The sequence below is a fragment of the Prinia subflava genome, chromosome 13, assembly GCF_021018805.1.
Source record: "Prinia subflava isolate CZ2003 ecotype Zambia chromosome 13, Cam_Psub_1.2, whole genome shotgun sequence".
NCBI classification, from domain to species: domain Eukaryota; kingdom Metazoa; phylum Chordata; class Aves; order Passeriformes; family Cisticolidae; genus Prinia; species Prinia subflava.
The window spans coordinates 14,337,323-14,351,825 of NC_086259.1; the positions used below are offsets into that span (position 1 = coordinate 14,337,323).

The 14,503-nt window shown below is 55.5% G+C and overlaps 2 protein-coding genes across 4 annotated transcripts; one reads left to right on the plus strand and one right to left on the minus strand.

The window, feature by feature from the left end:
• Positions 1 to 650: 650 nt before the first annotated feature.
• LOC134557692 (C-signal-like) lies at positions 651 to 3,448 on the minus strand. The gene is made up of 6 exons (XM_063410890.1): positions 2,521 to 3,448; positions 2,154 to 2,205; positions 1,763 to 1,950; positions 1,345 to 1,503; positions 1,131 to 1,250; positions 651 to 831 (listed from the first exon to the last, which is right to left on the minus strand). Exons 1-6 carry the CDS (start codon positions 2,665 to 2,667, stop codon positions 718 to 720), a joined length of 780 nt encoding a protein of 259 aa, XP_063266960.1. The 5' UTR covers positions 2,668 to 3,448; the 3' UTR covers positions 651 to 717.
• A 2,767-nt stretch (positions 3,449 to 6,215) lies between these two features.
• LOC134557611 (neurofilament heavy polypeptide-like) lies at positions 6,216 to 13,982 on the plus strand. 3 transcript variants are annotated; one of them, XM_063410747.1, is made up of 16 exons: positions 6,234 to 6,329; positions 6,748 to 6,876; positions 6,997 to 7,126; positions 7,360 to 7,484; positions 8,045 to 8,135; positions 8,671 to 8,750; positions 8,945 to 8,989; positions 9,520 to 9,554; positions 9,933 to 10,096; positions 10,287 to 10,392; positions 10,514 to 10,594; positions 10,993 to 11,124; positions 11,664 to 11,762; positions 12,001 to 12,725; positions 13,214 to 13,287; positions 13,450 to 13,982. In XM_063410747.1, the coding sequence occupies exons 1-16, from the start codon at positions 6,253 to 6,255 to the stop codon at positions 13,514 to 13,516; spliced, it is 2,160 nt and encodes a 719-aa protein (XP_063266817.1). In that variant the 5' UTR covers positions 6,234 to 6,252; the 3' UTR covers positions 13,517 to 13,982. The 3 variants fall into 3 exon arrangements, with proteins under 3 accessions (XP_063266818.1, XP_063266817.1, XP_063266819.1); XM_063410748.1 differs by lacking the exon at positions 6,748 to 6,876 and having other exon boundaries at positions 6,216 to 6,329; positions 13,450 to 13,978; XM_063410749.1 differs by lacking the exon at positions 10,993 to 11,124 and having other exon boundaries at positions 13,450 to 13,980.
• Positions 13,983 to 14,503: the final 521 nt, after the last annotated feature.

Genomic DNA, 14,503 nt, shown 5'->3' on the forward strand with positions numbered 1-14,503 from the left:
ATGGATGGCGCCTCCTGCCCATGCTGCAGCCTCTGCTCGCTGGCTCACCACTCTTCATGATCACACCTGCTCACCCTCAGCTCTCCCAACACTGCTGGGGAGAGGGAATCAGCTTGGGAAACAGCCTCTCTCTCCCATACCATGTGTTCTCCGTGGTCCCCCTGTACCCCCCACGTCTGTAAACTCTGGCAGCTGATGTCTCTCTGCTCTGTCTCCACACCCAGTCTTAAACCCCCCTGTCTGAGCCCAGGGCAGGATCCCTGTGCTCTGCCCGAGTGCTGTGTGTCCTTCTGTCCCACCTGTGACCAGGCATCCCCCCGCTGAGGGGAGAGGACAGCTGGTCCCTGTGACCCCCAGCCCATCAGGTAGCTCAGCCTGGGCAGGGGAAAGCCAGTCCTGCAGGGGCTTGGAAGATCTCTCTCCTCTCAGGAGAGAGGCCCTGCTCCAGCTTCTCCAGTGCCTCCTGGAGGGGAGGTCTCCAGAGGGCAGTCACAGTGCCATGGGACACTCATGCCAGTGATAACCATGAGTCAAGAGCAGCTGTGGGCACCACTGCATCTCGGGATGAGGAGTGGGATATCTGGGAAGGGGCCATCTCATGAGCTGGAAATCCTCAACAGAGCTGGAGGCTCTTGGCAGGAGTTTATTGAGGATGTGGGACAGGTGGAAGCAGTGGCACAGGGTCCCTTCTGGCTGCCAGGATCTTCAAGTGGGGTCTCACCAGGGTATGACATTCCCTTCCCAGTCCAGGAAGGCGCCGGTCTCCTTCTCGGAGAGGGAGGAGAGGACCTTCAGCATCCCTTGCACGCTCTCATCCACTGTCACAGGGGGCTGTGGGGCAGAGGGAAGATGCAGCCTGTGCCCAAGACCTTGCTGAGGGCCCTGGAGCAGCTGGAGCCAGGGAAAAGAGCTGCTCCAGAACAAAGGGAAAGCTGACAACCCCAGAGGGAGGGACTGAGACGAGAACTGAGGGGATTGGGACACCCAGCACCCAGGACCAGGAGCGGGGGAGCTGCCCCAGCAGCGATTGGGCAGGCAGGGAAGCCATGGGCAGGGGCTCAGGACAGCAACTCCCACCCATGGAAAATCAGCACAGGAGCTCTCAGGGATTCCTGAGGTGGGATTCCTACCGTGTGTCCGGCAGAGCTGCCCATGTCGGTTTGCACCCAGCCGGGATGGAGAGCGACGCAGAGGATGCCGTGGTCCTTGTACGCCATGGACTGGCACTTACTCAGCATGTTCAGAGCAGCCTGTGGGGAGACAATGCAGCGATGGTGGTGGGAGGGGAAGGGGGGCTGCAAGGAGATCCAAAGCTTGGCTGGGGAAACAAAGGTGTGACAGTACCTTGCTGCAGCGGTAAGAGGTGACTTGCATCAGGTCCCAACCAAAGCAAGAAGAGATGGAGCCGCCAATGCTGGATACATTGATGATGGCAGCCTTGCTGCAGCTCAGCCCTGAGCCTGGGCTCCCCTGGGCAGCCTTCTTCAGCAAGGGCAGAAACGCCTGCATGGAGGCAGAGGGGCAGGAGTACACATAGACATGGCACAGGGCAGGGGAGAAGCTCCTTCCACACTGGAGAACATTGAAACCAGCACTGGGGCATCCTCCAGCCTCTTTCCTCCCAGGCTCCAGCTCCTGAGTTCCAGCCCCTGGCTCCACGAGCTTCTCTGAGAGCCCATTGGTAACCAGAGTTGAGGCATGATCCCCTCCCACCAGGCCCTCATGCTCCTCCAGGACAGCCCAACTTGGGTGAGGGTCTCACCTGGCCCATCAGCAGGGGCCCAACTGTGTTGGTGGTGTAAATCTCTCTCATGTCCTCTAGTGTCTCAGTATCAAGTGTGTTCAGCTTCACAATTCCAGCGTTGTTGATGAGGAGGTTCAGCCCAGAGCCCCCCAGGTGCTCCCCAGCCTTGGCTGCAGTTGCCTTGATGCTGGCAGGGTTGGCGACTTCTGCAGAGCCAACACAGGGGAGGTCAGAGCCTGTGTCCCCATGGTGGAGTCCCTCTGTTCCCCAGAGGTGGCAGTGCCCGATGGCCCCGCAGGCACCAGCCCGTTGGCACAGCTCCCTCCCAGCACGGGGCTCCCAGGGTGTGCCCAGCCTGGGCACTTGCCAGAGGAACTGGGGCAAAGGATCCCCACCTCGGGGCACCTACCAAGAGGGACGATGATGATGTTGGGGTGCTTGGAAGCCAAATTCTGTAACTCCTGTAAGAGAGGGCACTGTGTAGGCATGGAGAGGCTGGAGGGGCTGTGCAGAGGCTCAGCTTTTCCTAAGCAAAGCCATGCCACTCCATCTCTGTCCCTGCATCACTTTGTGTCCAACACCTGCTTGAGCTGCCACATCACATTGGGCTCTGTGCCTTCTACACATGCCCTATGCCATTCTTCCCTCCACATATCCCATGCACAACTGGTCCTATGGTGTCCCAAGCCAGCTGACCTGTGCTGCAGGTGCCTGGCTGTAGCTCCAGCCCCTTGCAAACACCATTCCTGATCCAGTCTCCCCTTGCCCAGTCTTACCTGTGCTCTCTGTCCCTTGGGGTCCCGACAGCCTGCAAAGATCCACTGTGGTGGGTTTGGCATCTTCAGGAAATGCTGGACAAGTCCCAGGCCGATGCCTCGGTTGGCCCCAGTCACCAGAAGGGAGCGGACGTGGAGCCCTGCCATGCTGCTCTGGCTGTGGCTGCACTGCTCTCACTGGACTCTGCCAGTGCCTTTTGCTACTTGGTTATCTCTCACGTGCCCATGAGGACTTGCATCAGCTCGTGGCGCTTGAAAATTCTCTGCCTGCACCTCAATCTCTTGGCTCTGGTCCATACCCATGATCCACTTTTCCTGGTGGTTGTGGAATGATGCAAAGGGAGCCAAGTATCCTGCCCAGGCAGGGAATGCCCTGAGCTAGGTATCTGCAGTGCTGCTTTATGTACCTTCCCTGCTCTACCAAACCTGAGCCTTTTGGTTTTCAGGGCTAGCACTATCCCTGTCCTTGCACTGTGACACTCTCACCACCTCCCTCCCTCTTGGGATCCCAGGCCTGTCCCTCCCCTCGCCCAAGGTCAGGCAGGCGAGGCTGGACTCGCTGACTCTGCACAGTGCAATTTGTTGGCCTTAGTCTGTGCAATGCCAAAGCCAGGGTTGGGGATGGAGCAGTCAGGACAGGTGAATGTCCCTTGAGGAATTGAGGATAGAGCAGCCAGGACAGACAAGTGTTCCTTGGCCACAAGAACAGGCTAAACCTAGAAACCCTCCAGGACCACTGGGAAAAACCCTCCAGGACTGACCAGAGTGACCCCTTTCCTCAGCACCTGTAATATTTAACTGTGATAGAAGGATAATCCCTGCCCCATCCCTGGAAGTGTTCATGGACAGGCTGCATGGGCTTCTGAGCAACCACCTAGTGTAAGGTATCCCTACTTGTGTGGAGGGGTTAGAACTAGATAGTTTTTAACATCCCTTCCAGCCCAAACTATGGTCTGTGATCCTATGACAAAATTCAGTTTTTCCCCTGGGTGTGACTTTGGCGTGGCTGGGAGCCAGGGCTGTGCCCAAGGACACGTACTGCAGGTGAACATCCAGCTCCCCACCTCTTTCCTGAAGCAGAGACTGAACCAATTGATGGACTGAATTCCCAGGGAAGCATCTGGACTGGTGGATTCAGGAGCTTTGGAAAGGGCCTGAGGATCACTGAATCACAGAATCATCCCCCAGGAGCTCCTGTTGCACCTAAAGTCAATGGAGAACCATGACCTGCATGTTTCCACGTGTCCCCACCCTGCAGGGAGGGTCTGGGCATCCAATGGATAATGGATGGATTGAACTTGGTGGTCTTAGGGGTCTTTTCCAATCTAAATGATTCTCTGATTCTATAATCCCATGGCCTCCTCAGCTGCTTCCTGCTGTAGCATCACCCAAAGTGCACAGACCGTTTGCAATGGTGAAATGTACACATTTAAGATAGTTCAGAGATGTTGTGTAGATAGCTTAAACTAATTAAGGTTATGATTGAGCAGGACTAGGGGGCATAAGCTTGTGGAACCTCTCCTGCTGCAGCTGGAGATGCTGCTCCAAGGACCTTTGCAACTGGCCAATGATGAGCTGTCATGTTCAGGAGATCTGATCTTCCATCCAAATGCAACCTTTCCAAATAAATCAGCTTTAGTCTGTAAGAGCAAACCCTGCTGCCTACTGTTCTGTGTGTGTGGTGAGCTGACCCTGGCTGGATGCCCAGCATCCACCAAAGCCACTCTATCACTTCCCTCTGCAACTGGCCAGGGGAGAGAAAAAGTATAACAAAGGTTCATGAGTTGAGATAAGGTCCAGGAGAGATCACTCACCAAATACCATCACAGCAAAACAGACTCAGACTGGGGATAGTAACTGAATTTGTTACTAACAAAATCAGAGCAGGATAATAGAAGATAAATCTTAAAAACACCTTCCCTCCACCACTCCCTTCTTCCCAGCTCTACCTCCTCCTGCTCAGCAGTGCAGGGAGGCAGGGAATGGGGGTTATAGCCAGTTCATCACATGTTCCCTGTTGCTACTCAGGAGGAAGAGTTGGAGTCCTTCCCCTGCTCCAACATGGGGTCCCTCCCACGGGATTCAGTTCTCCATGAACTCCAACATGAGTCCATCTCATGGGCAACAGTTCTTCACAAACTGCTGCAACATGGACCACTTTTCCATGAGGTGGAGTCCTCCAGGCACAGCTTGCTCCAGCTTGGGTCTTCCACAGGGTCACAAGTCCCACCAGGAAACCTGCTTCAGTTTCTTGGCTCCTCTCTCCACAGGTCTGCAGGTTCCTGCCAGGACCCTGCTCCAGCATGGGTTTCCCATGGGTTCACAGCCTCTTCTCAGGTATCCACTTGCACCAGCATGGGCTCCTCCAGGGGCTGCAGGTGCATCTCTGCATTCCCATGCCCTCCATGGGCTTCAGGGGCACAGCTGCCTCCCCATGGGCTACACCATGGGCTGCAAGAGAATCTCAGCTCCAGTGCCTGGAGCACCTCCTCCTTCTGCCCTGACCTTGGTGTCTGCAGAGCTATTCCCCTCACATATTCTCACTCCACTCTTCTCTGGCTGCAATTACATCTGCACAATAACTTTTTTGGTTTCTTCTTAAATATTTTATCACAGAAACGTTACCACTGTGGCTGAAGGGTTCAGCCTTGGCCAGGAACACATCCATCCTGGAGCTGTCTGGCACTGGCTCTGCTGGACATGGAGGAGGCTCCTGGCAGCTTCCCACAGAAGCTACCCCTGAAGGCCCCCCACTTCCCCCAAAACCTGGCCATGCAAACAAACAAATACAGTGTGACAATTACACCCATCTTGCTGTGCCATTGCACTGCCCTCAGTGTCAGTCCACTGATGGAACCACAGCCTCTGGCAGGGGGATGAAAAGGCACTGAGTGCCCCAAGTCACAACTGAACTGGGTGAGGGGAGGAATTTGCCATGCCTTCAGCCAGAACATTTCCCAGGCTGCTTGACAGGTTTGATTAAGTGGCTTTAATACCTTAAGATGAGACAAAGGATGGGCAAGGCTGTTGTGGCAGGATGCTTCTTCCCATGGGCAACCATCTGGGATTACCTGAAGCTGAAGCCAAAACTAAAAGAAAATTAAAACAAGGTAGAGTTCCAGGGATGGTTTGGCATCACACGTGAACCACTGAATGGCAAAGTGTACTAGAGAGTTGGCCAAAACATGACTGGGGTTGGAAGGGACCTGTTGTTCCAACACCCCGCCATGGGCAGGGTCACCTTCCCTCAGGCTCAGAGCCCCACCCAACCTGGCCTTGAACATTTCCAGGGATGGGGCAGCCTCAGCTTCTCTGGGCAACCTGTGCCAGTTACTCATCCCACTATCAGGGAAGCATTTCCTCCTCGTATCTAATCTAAACCTGCCATTTTTTCAGTTTGAAGGCATTCGTCCTCATCACTCCACGGCATTGTCCACAATACCTCTCCAGCTCTCCTGTAACCCCTTTAGGTACTGGAAATGCCTCCAAGAGTTCCCCAGATCCTTCTAGAAAAGGACGCGTATGCCCGGGAAAAGCGCCGGGGTTGGGTGTAGGGATAGGCGGGGTTTAAGGATGGATTGGGGTGAGATGGAGGATGGGGAGGGTCGGGAGCGGGGCTGACCCCGCGCCGGCGCTCCGGGCCCGGCGCAGCCGCTCCGCCCGCCCCGGAAGTGGCGCTACCGGGCCCCGCTTCCCGCGCGGGCCCCGCTTCCGCTTCCGGGCCCCGCGGCCATGGCGGCGGCGGCGGCTCCGCCGGGCATCCTTCCCGGCTCCTCCGGGGCGAGCCCGGGGCTGGCGGCGGGGGAGCGGTGAGGGGGGCCGGGAGGGGGGTCAGCTCTGCCTGCCCTGCCTGCCCTCATCCCCTGCCTGCCCTCAGCCGCCGCCTGGTCCAGCCCCCGCCTGTCCTCATCCCCTGCCTGTCCTCACCTCATCCCCTGCCTGCCTTCAGCCCCTGCCTGCCCTCAGCCCTGCCTGTCCTTATCCCCTGCCCGTCCTCAGCCCGTGCCTGTCCTCAGCCCCTTCCTGTCCCCAACCACGTCTGTCCCAGCCCCGCCTCTCCCCAACCCCTGCCTGTCCCCAGTTCTTTTCCCGTTCACAGTTCAGACAGTTATAGTGTTCAGACAGTTATAGTTAAGACTTGGTCCCAGGAAAGTAGTTATTGGGTGATAATAAACAATATGGAAAGAGGTAGAAATAAATGTCCTGTCCTGTCTGGGAGATTTGCAGAAGGCTGAACACACTCCAGAGCTACGAGTGTCCCCCTCCACTATCCGGGCAGGATGCAGCAGGACCTGTGTGCCCCCAGCAGCGTGACTTCCACAGCACAGTGCCCTTGGGATGGGTCCTTGCAGAGAAGTGGGTGCACTTGGGTGGATCTGAGCAATCTCCTGGGTTTGTGGCTGTGCTTGGGGTGCAAAACCCTTCCCATGGTGATGGAGCACTGCTTATGGCTCGGTGTCTTGTCTCTTCTCATAGTCTTGTGTGTGTGGACAAGAATGTGGCTTCTCCCAAGCTCTACGTCCTGGAGCCGTGGATTGCTGATCTTCTGGTGAATTACGAGCAACCAGATGAGCGTGAGAACTTCCTGGCTGGGCAGGTGGTGCGGGTAGGTACCCAGAGGGGCTGTCCCAAAGTGCTCCAACAGCCTTTGAAATCTAAATTCTGGGAAGTGCACAGTGCTTCCCAGTTTGGTGGCTGTGGAGACTTTTCCTCAACATCTCTGGTTTTAATTTTTTTTTTTGAGGAGGAGAAGCTTGGTGTCATGATCGCCTTCCTGTGAAATTTGGTCCAGGTCTATGAATAAGAGTTCTTTTTTCCCCCTCTCCAATCTCTTGACAGATCTTGAGTGACTCAGCTGCTCCTGCCCAGCCTGGGGTTCTCCAAGACGCTGTGGTGCAGGTGTCTGATGGATCCTGCTACATCCGTGTGGTCATTACATCCGAAGCCCTGCAGGCAGAGGAAAAGTGGGTTCCACCGTGACTTGGCATGGCTGGCACAGCAGTTCTCCACAGCTGCTGTGAGGAGCTGGGGCTCCTGCCTGGTCTTGTTTCAGGTTGTGTTAAGCTAAAGCAACCTCAGGGTGGGAAATTGGTGTGAAAGAGCTGCTAAGAGAAGACAGCTGGAATGCCCTTGCTCTGCTGTCTGCTGGTTGGGATGGGCAGGGATCCATGGCAGAAGCTGTGATGCCATTAGAAAGGACTGTGAGCCCTTGGGTTTATGGAAGGAGCTAGAACGTTAACCATGGTAGCCTGGGCTGCTCCTTCAGTATTTTCTCCATTTCCTTATTTGAACACCCTTAAACTGTTGGGGTGCTGGTAGCAGAGCCGTGGATAAGCAGCAGGGAGAAGCTGCTCTTAGGCAGGAATTACTGAGGAATAAAGAGCCCTTGGTGCCTGCTGCTCATGCTGAGATGTGTTCCAGAATGCCCCAGTGTGGCTGGCAGAGCTCTTGTGGGAGCCCCACTGTGTGTCAGGGGGGGTCTGGCTCTGTTCTTCAAGGCATTCCTGCTCTGCTCCTTTTCCAGTGCCCACCTGCAGCTCAGGCTTTCCAGCCTTAATTGCAGAATTATCGTCCTGCAGAAGTACACGGTGTGTTTTCAGGACGAGGCCAGGCTGGTAAGTGCTCTGGGGAGTGGAAGCAGCCTGTTCCTTTCCCTTGCTTTGCTTCCTGCACTCTTGTGTGCTTCCAGCTGCTCTCAGGAGCTGAAGGCAGGTGATGGGTGGCCTTTCATTCTCATCTGCAGCTCCTGTGGGGTCTGTGGCAGCTGACCTGGGCAGGGATGAGCCCTCGCTGGGGGTGGAGTGCATCTTTCCCAGGGTCACCTGGCTGTCACCTGCTGGGCAGCTGCAGAAGGCCTGCATGGGCTAGTGGCAGAGCAGCCCACTGTCCCCTTGCAGGGGTTCAGAGGTGTCCCCACACACTCCCCTGAGCAGGCCCACCCTTCTCTGTGGCTCTTGCAGAGCCATCAGCTGACACAGGAAGACACAAACTCCCCTTTGAAGAGGGGTTGTCCTTTTTGAGGGGACCTTCTCTTAGACTGGAGTTTTGGTGGCAGAGCTGGGGTGGATATGGGAGTGCTGGCTGGCCCCAGGGGAGGCAAGGGCAGAGGAGGGACTCAGAGGTGCCTTACAGGCTCTGTCCTGCCCACAGGAGGACTGCGAGTTCTACCTCACGGCCCAGCAGTTCATCGTGCTGCCCATGCAGAGGCAGAGGATGGAATCGTCTGATGGGTATGGTCATAGGATGGGTGGGTAGGGGCTGTGCTCAGGGAGACTTCATCTTCCCCACAGCAGTGCTGACCCTGGAAGTCCTGATGTGACCTGCTTGTTGCAATCCCCTTTGAGAAAGGGATTGCCTCCAAGGCAGGGGAGAAGGGAGATGGGCATTTGGAGGGAATCAGTAACTGGCTTCTCTCTTGCTGCAGGAATCAGGACCCCTCTGTGGTGAAGAAGATAAAGGAGCTCTGGATGTAAGTATGGGGCTGAGAGATGTACCCAGTCACCCTGATGAGAGTGTTCAACCTCAGACTGGGGTTAGAGCAGAGTGGCAAGGGCTGGCACAGGTTATGGCAGCTCCTGGTTAACCTGTGTGACTCCTTGCCCTGGAACATGACAGAGCTGAGTAGACCATGAAACATGAAATTGTGTTGGCACATTGCCAGCCTCTTCCTCTGAGCTAGGAGGAAACACCTGTGGGGAGCTTGTTCCTGCCAGTGGTGGGCAGCACAGCTGCGTGGGTGAGCCGTGCACTGCTCATTCTTCATCCTTGGAGATCCAATACTGGAGATCCTCAGGGCCTTCCAGCAGTCCATCTCCAGGGGTGAGGACACCTGATGGTTATTCCTCACATCCTGAGCATGTGGCCAGTGGCCAGATCAGCACCCAGTGGGGGATCCACTACTTTCACAAGCTGCTGCTTCCAATCCAGGGTGCTTGATCTGTGACCAAGAGCTGCGTATGTCCCAGCCCTAACCCGGCTTTGTGTTCTTGGTCATTACAGGAGGAATCTTGCTGTGAGGAACGCTCCCAGCTCAGGTAAAGGGTTGTGGGGGGCATGCTGTGCTCTGACTGCCTGGGAGGGGCCCCTGGGTTTCCTCAGTTTGGTCCACGTTAGGCAGAGGTAGCCTAGGTCAGATCTCAAAAGCATATGTTGCTAAGCCCAAAGCAGGAAGAGATAATGCTGACAGCTAAAGCTGGGACACTGCATGCCTGTGCTCATGCTGCTGGTCCAGGATGTGTGAAGAAAGGAAAGAAAGTTTCTAGAAGCAAAGGAAATGCAGAATTTTAGGTGTTCCCACAGGTTTCAGTGTCATGCCAGTCAACAAGTCATGGAGCAGGGTAAAAGTGTTTGCAAGTGAGGCTCGCCTGAGTTTGGCTGTCTCCTCCACTGATGTCTGTGTGCTCTTGCTCCAGAGCCCTCTGTCTCTCAGCTGATTGATGCCATTGGACAGAACCAGCTGGAGATTTTGAAGGAAAATGCTGAGAAATGCTTGGATTTATGGAAATCAAAGGAGAAGCCAGTGACAGCAGAGGATGAGGTTCCCATCACCCAGTGGGAGGCAGAGCGCAAGAAGGAGGTCAGTCCACGTGCTGGGACCAGCTGAGACAGGGCTGTGACAGCTTGGGTGGGAGGAGGAAGGGGAGGGACAGTGGGCAGAGCTGAGGTTTGCTGGGGAGGGAGATGGTGTTGGGTTGACAGGTACAGTTGGGCTCTTGCATCTGGAGAGGGACTGCCCAGCAAAAACCCTTCCATGTGTCTCATTTCAGCAGGGGGAAGATGTTTTCATGGTCCCAGTCAGCACCCTGGTGATTCCTCCTGAGGAGGAGGCAGTTGTTTGTGATTCTTCTGAGGCAGCATCCGCAGGGTACACAGGTAGGCAGCACGTCACACAGGCACGTGAAATGAGGGGCTCCCTAGGGTGGGGGGAAAGCTTCCTTTGCTCTGGGTGTGCCTCATGCTGGAGATATGACCAACAGTGCCCCTTTCATTGCAGATACAAGCCAAGCAGCTCCTGAAAGGAGTAGTGATGACAGGACAGTGCCAGAAGACCCAAGTGTTATATCCCAGATCAGCTGTGAGTAGCAGGATCTCCAGATCCTAGAATGATTGGTGTTGGAAGGGACCTTAAAGACTATCTAGCCCCAATCCCTGCCATGAGCAGGGACACATTCCACTAGACCAGGTTGTTCCAAGCCCTGTCCAACTCAGCCTTGAACACTTCCAGGGCTGGGACAGCCACGGCTTCATTGGGCGACCTGTGCCAGGGCCTCCCCACCCTCATAGGGAAGAATTTCTTAAAAATATCTAATCTAACTGTGCCCTCTGTCACTGTGAAGTCATTCCCCTTTGTCCTGGTGCTCCATGGCCTTGTCCTTCTCCAGCCCTCTTGGAGCCTCTTTAGATACTGGAAGGTTCACTAAGGTCTCCCTGGAGCTTTCTGTTCTCCAAGCTGAATAAACCCAACTCTCTCAGCCTGTCTCCATAGCAGAGGTGCTCCAGCCCTTGGATCGTCCTCATGGCCTCCCAAGAATGCTCCAGATCCCATCCAGCCTTTAGTTTCCTCTACAGTTGGCTCAGCCCGTCACCTTGGATTGAGTGGAGGAGGTACTGGTGTGGCCAGGTCTTTGGGAGACCTTGAGCAGGCAGGGAATAGTCCCAATCCTCCAGCTTCTTGAAGCTGCAGCTTTGGTGGATTGTGCTGGGAGCACAAGAAGTCATTTTGATGCCATCACTGAGCACGAGTCTCCTGCCCTGGTATGGGCTCCTCACTGGCTCTGGCTCAGCACCAGGATGGGTTTATGTCACCTTACTTGGCTTGGTGTCACCAAGCTTTGCTGCAGAATTACCTGCAGAAGCTCCATGTAGAGGAGGAGCTGAAGGGAGGAACTGTCCTGGACAGTGCAGGGTGTAGGAGAAGGCCTTCTTCACAGCTGCCTGCACTCTGGGCAGTGTCTGCCTCTCCACTGTCTGCTGTATGAGATCTTGGAAAGGGTCTCACTGGAATACACCACATTTTGGGCTGGAAGGGGCTGCAGAGCTCTCCTCAAGGGTTGTGTCTCTCTGAGACCTTGTGCACAGGGACCCACAGGGAATGGGCAGCTGCTTTCTTTGCCAAAATCAACCCTCCAGGTTCTTCATTGCAGATGCTCCATCACCAACCTTGTCAGATAGCTTGGAGGGATCCCTGGACAACCCCTGGAACGTGATGCCCTCATTGTCTTTGACCCCGAGCTCTTCGGATGGTGAGTGCCCCTGTACCAGGGCATCCCGCCTGCCTTCCTGGCAGGAGACAGCTACTCTTTTCTCAGGGGGTGTAGCCCACCCTGGATGCTGGTTTGATTTCCCCTGGCCATAAAGCAGTGCTGTGATGTTCCCATAGCCCTGGACCTGCGTCATTCCAGCCCTGACACTCTTCCTGTGTCAGGGCAGGTCCCATCACCAGCCCCCTGCTCAAACTGACAAAGCTTTTCCTCTTACTAGAGAAGACCTTTCAATCTGACACTCCCCTGAAGACCCAGAAAGATGTGGCTACTGACAGCAACACCACTGACCTGTTGGAATTGTGTAGCCAGGGCTCTCCTGAGGGCTTGCCCCAGGGAGAGCAAGTGCAGACCTCCTCTCCCTCCCTGCTGCGCTCCTGCAGCAGTGCCAGTCCCATGGAGATCAGCACCAGTGAGGCGGCAGCAGTGGCTGAGGCAGCCGGGGATGCCCCGTGCCCTGATCAAGGCCCGCAGGGATCCAGGGACTCTCAGGCCACCCTGCCCACTCTTTCTCCAGTTTTTCCAGTCTTGCCCAGCAGCAGCTTGCAATCCCTGCCCGGCAGGATTCCTCACAGGGAGCAGGCCTGCTCCAGTGGCACAGTTTCCTCTCCAGATGTGTTGAGGCCTCAACTGGCTCACACCAGCACAAAGGGAGGAAAGACTGTGGGTGCCAAGAGGAAGCTGATGGAGGAAGATGAGGAGGCCCCCAGTGGGCAGCAGCGTCCCCAAGGCACCTTGAAGGGCAGGGGGAGAGGCACAGGCAAGAGGGAGCTCATGAGCCCACAGGGTGCAAAGAAGAACAGAAAGGAGACAGGCCTGCGGTATAGAAAGGAGCATGAGGAGGAAGAGGAGGAGGAGGAGAAAGTGGAGGAAGAGGAAAAGCAAGCATCCCCTGCAAGAGCTGGGCCCAGCTCCAGGCCGGAGCAGCGCAGAGCTCCGGAGCCAGTAAGTATAAAGCAGCTGGTGAGGGAGGTGCCTGGGGAGGCTCCCTGTGCCCAACCCCAGGATCTTTCCTCACCAGGCTGGTGTGGATGGGAAGTTGAGTGTAGATAGTGGAGGATCTGGGAACACTGAGGGGAATCATGAGGGAATCATGTCATCACTTAGGCTGGAAAAGAGCTCATGAGATGGAAGTCCAACTGTTCCCCAGCTCTGCCAAGCCCATCACTGAACCGTAGTCCCAACTGCCACATCCACAGGCCTTTAAATCCCTCCAGGGATGGTGAAGATGTGGTTTAGCCTGAGCTAAACAGTTGGGTGTGAACAAACAATTGCTGGAGCATCTTCCAAGCTATCTGGGTAAAAGATGATCAAAAGAGCAGAGGGAAAGACACCTCAATCCTAGGTGTTTTCCTGGGGTTAGTGGGCTCTCAGGCTACATGGGGCAGCATTCTGGGAGCAGATCCATCTCACCCTCCCCTTTGCTTTTGTAGTTCGTGGAGAGCCCACCCCAGTACCAATATGAGGCACCAAGCCCTGAGCTCTGCCAGCAGGTACAATCTATCAGGTCAGTGCCATATCAGCCATGGACTCATGGCTGTCCCTTGTTCCTGTAGGGGGACTCACATCCCTAGAGTGAGTCCCCAGCCTCTGCCTTACCCCTTGTCACCAGTGGTGTGTCCACAGCTGGGTTTCTTCTCACCCTGGCTCCTCCTGTCTGGTTTCTCAGGATCTCAAGGGCAATGCTGAAATGGGCGTGCTGGATACTGACTGAGGAGGAGGAGGAGGATTCCTGAGCCCAGCCCGTCTTTCATTCTTTTGTTTCTTCAATGGGTCAGTCAAAACACTGGGAAGAGTGGTTGGGGAAGGGATGTGGGGACACACGGAGCTCTGTGCCCCAGGAGGCTGCTCATTGGGCTGGTTCCAGGAGTGCTGGCACATGACCTGTTGAAAGCTAATACCCTCAGTGCCAGGAGGGGAGAAAAACATTCATTCAGGAGTGCCTATATGCCAGCATCCTTCTCCCACCTCACCTCTTCATCCTTTCCAAATGCCTTTTCCAGCAAGTGGGGACAAGAGGGGACCAATGCCACCAGCAATGGCAGAGGCCCCACAATCTGATCCTGCTCCAAAGGTACCCCAGGAGCTTGGATGGTTTATTGAGTAAGTTTAGGTAGGGTCCTGCACTGTTTATTACAAAAAATATCCAGCAGAGTTATGCTGTAGAAATTAAAAATTGTATATTTTTTAAATACACAGCTCTTGTATTAAAAAGAAAAAGGAAAATAAAAACCAAAACAAGCATCTTGCTTTGTCGTAAACATCCGTGTAAGGAATGCGTTTGGTCCGGAGCAGAGGGCAACACAGGAGAAAGCCACGGGGGTGTGAGGATGGCGCTGGTGCCGTCGGGGAGCTGCGGGGATGGAGCTGCGTGCTGCAAGGCGCTGGGGCGTGGTCCCGCTGCTGGAAGCCTGCGTCTGGCGGGGGCTGCAGAGCGCCCCCCTGGGGTCAGAGCTGGAGTGGTGAAAGTGCCTTGGGAATGCGTCCTAAAAATAGCTGGCAGCCTAAAATCACCGGCTCCCCCGCTGCAGCCCACAGCGACAGAGGGCACTGGGGACTGCAACACCACTGGATGTGTCCTGCAGGCTCTGACAGTCCCTGGCATCCTGGGCGATGCTGGTGGCCTGGCTGTCCCCGTGGCGAAAACTGGGCGATGCCATCGTTGGCACATCCACGCCAGCCTGGTGCCCCGTCTATCCTCTCCTACCCCAGCTGCCAAGCAC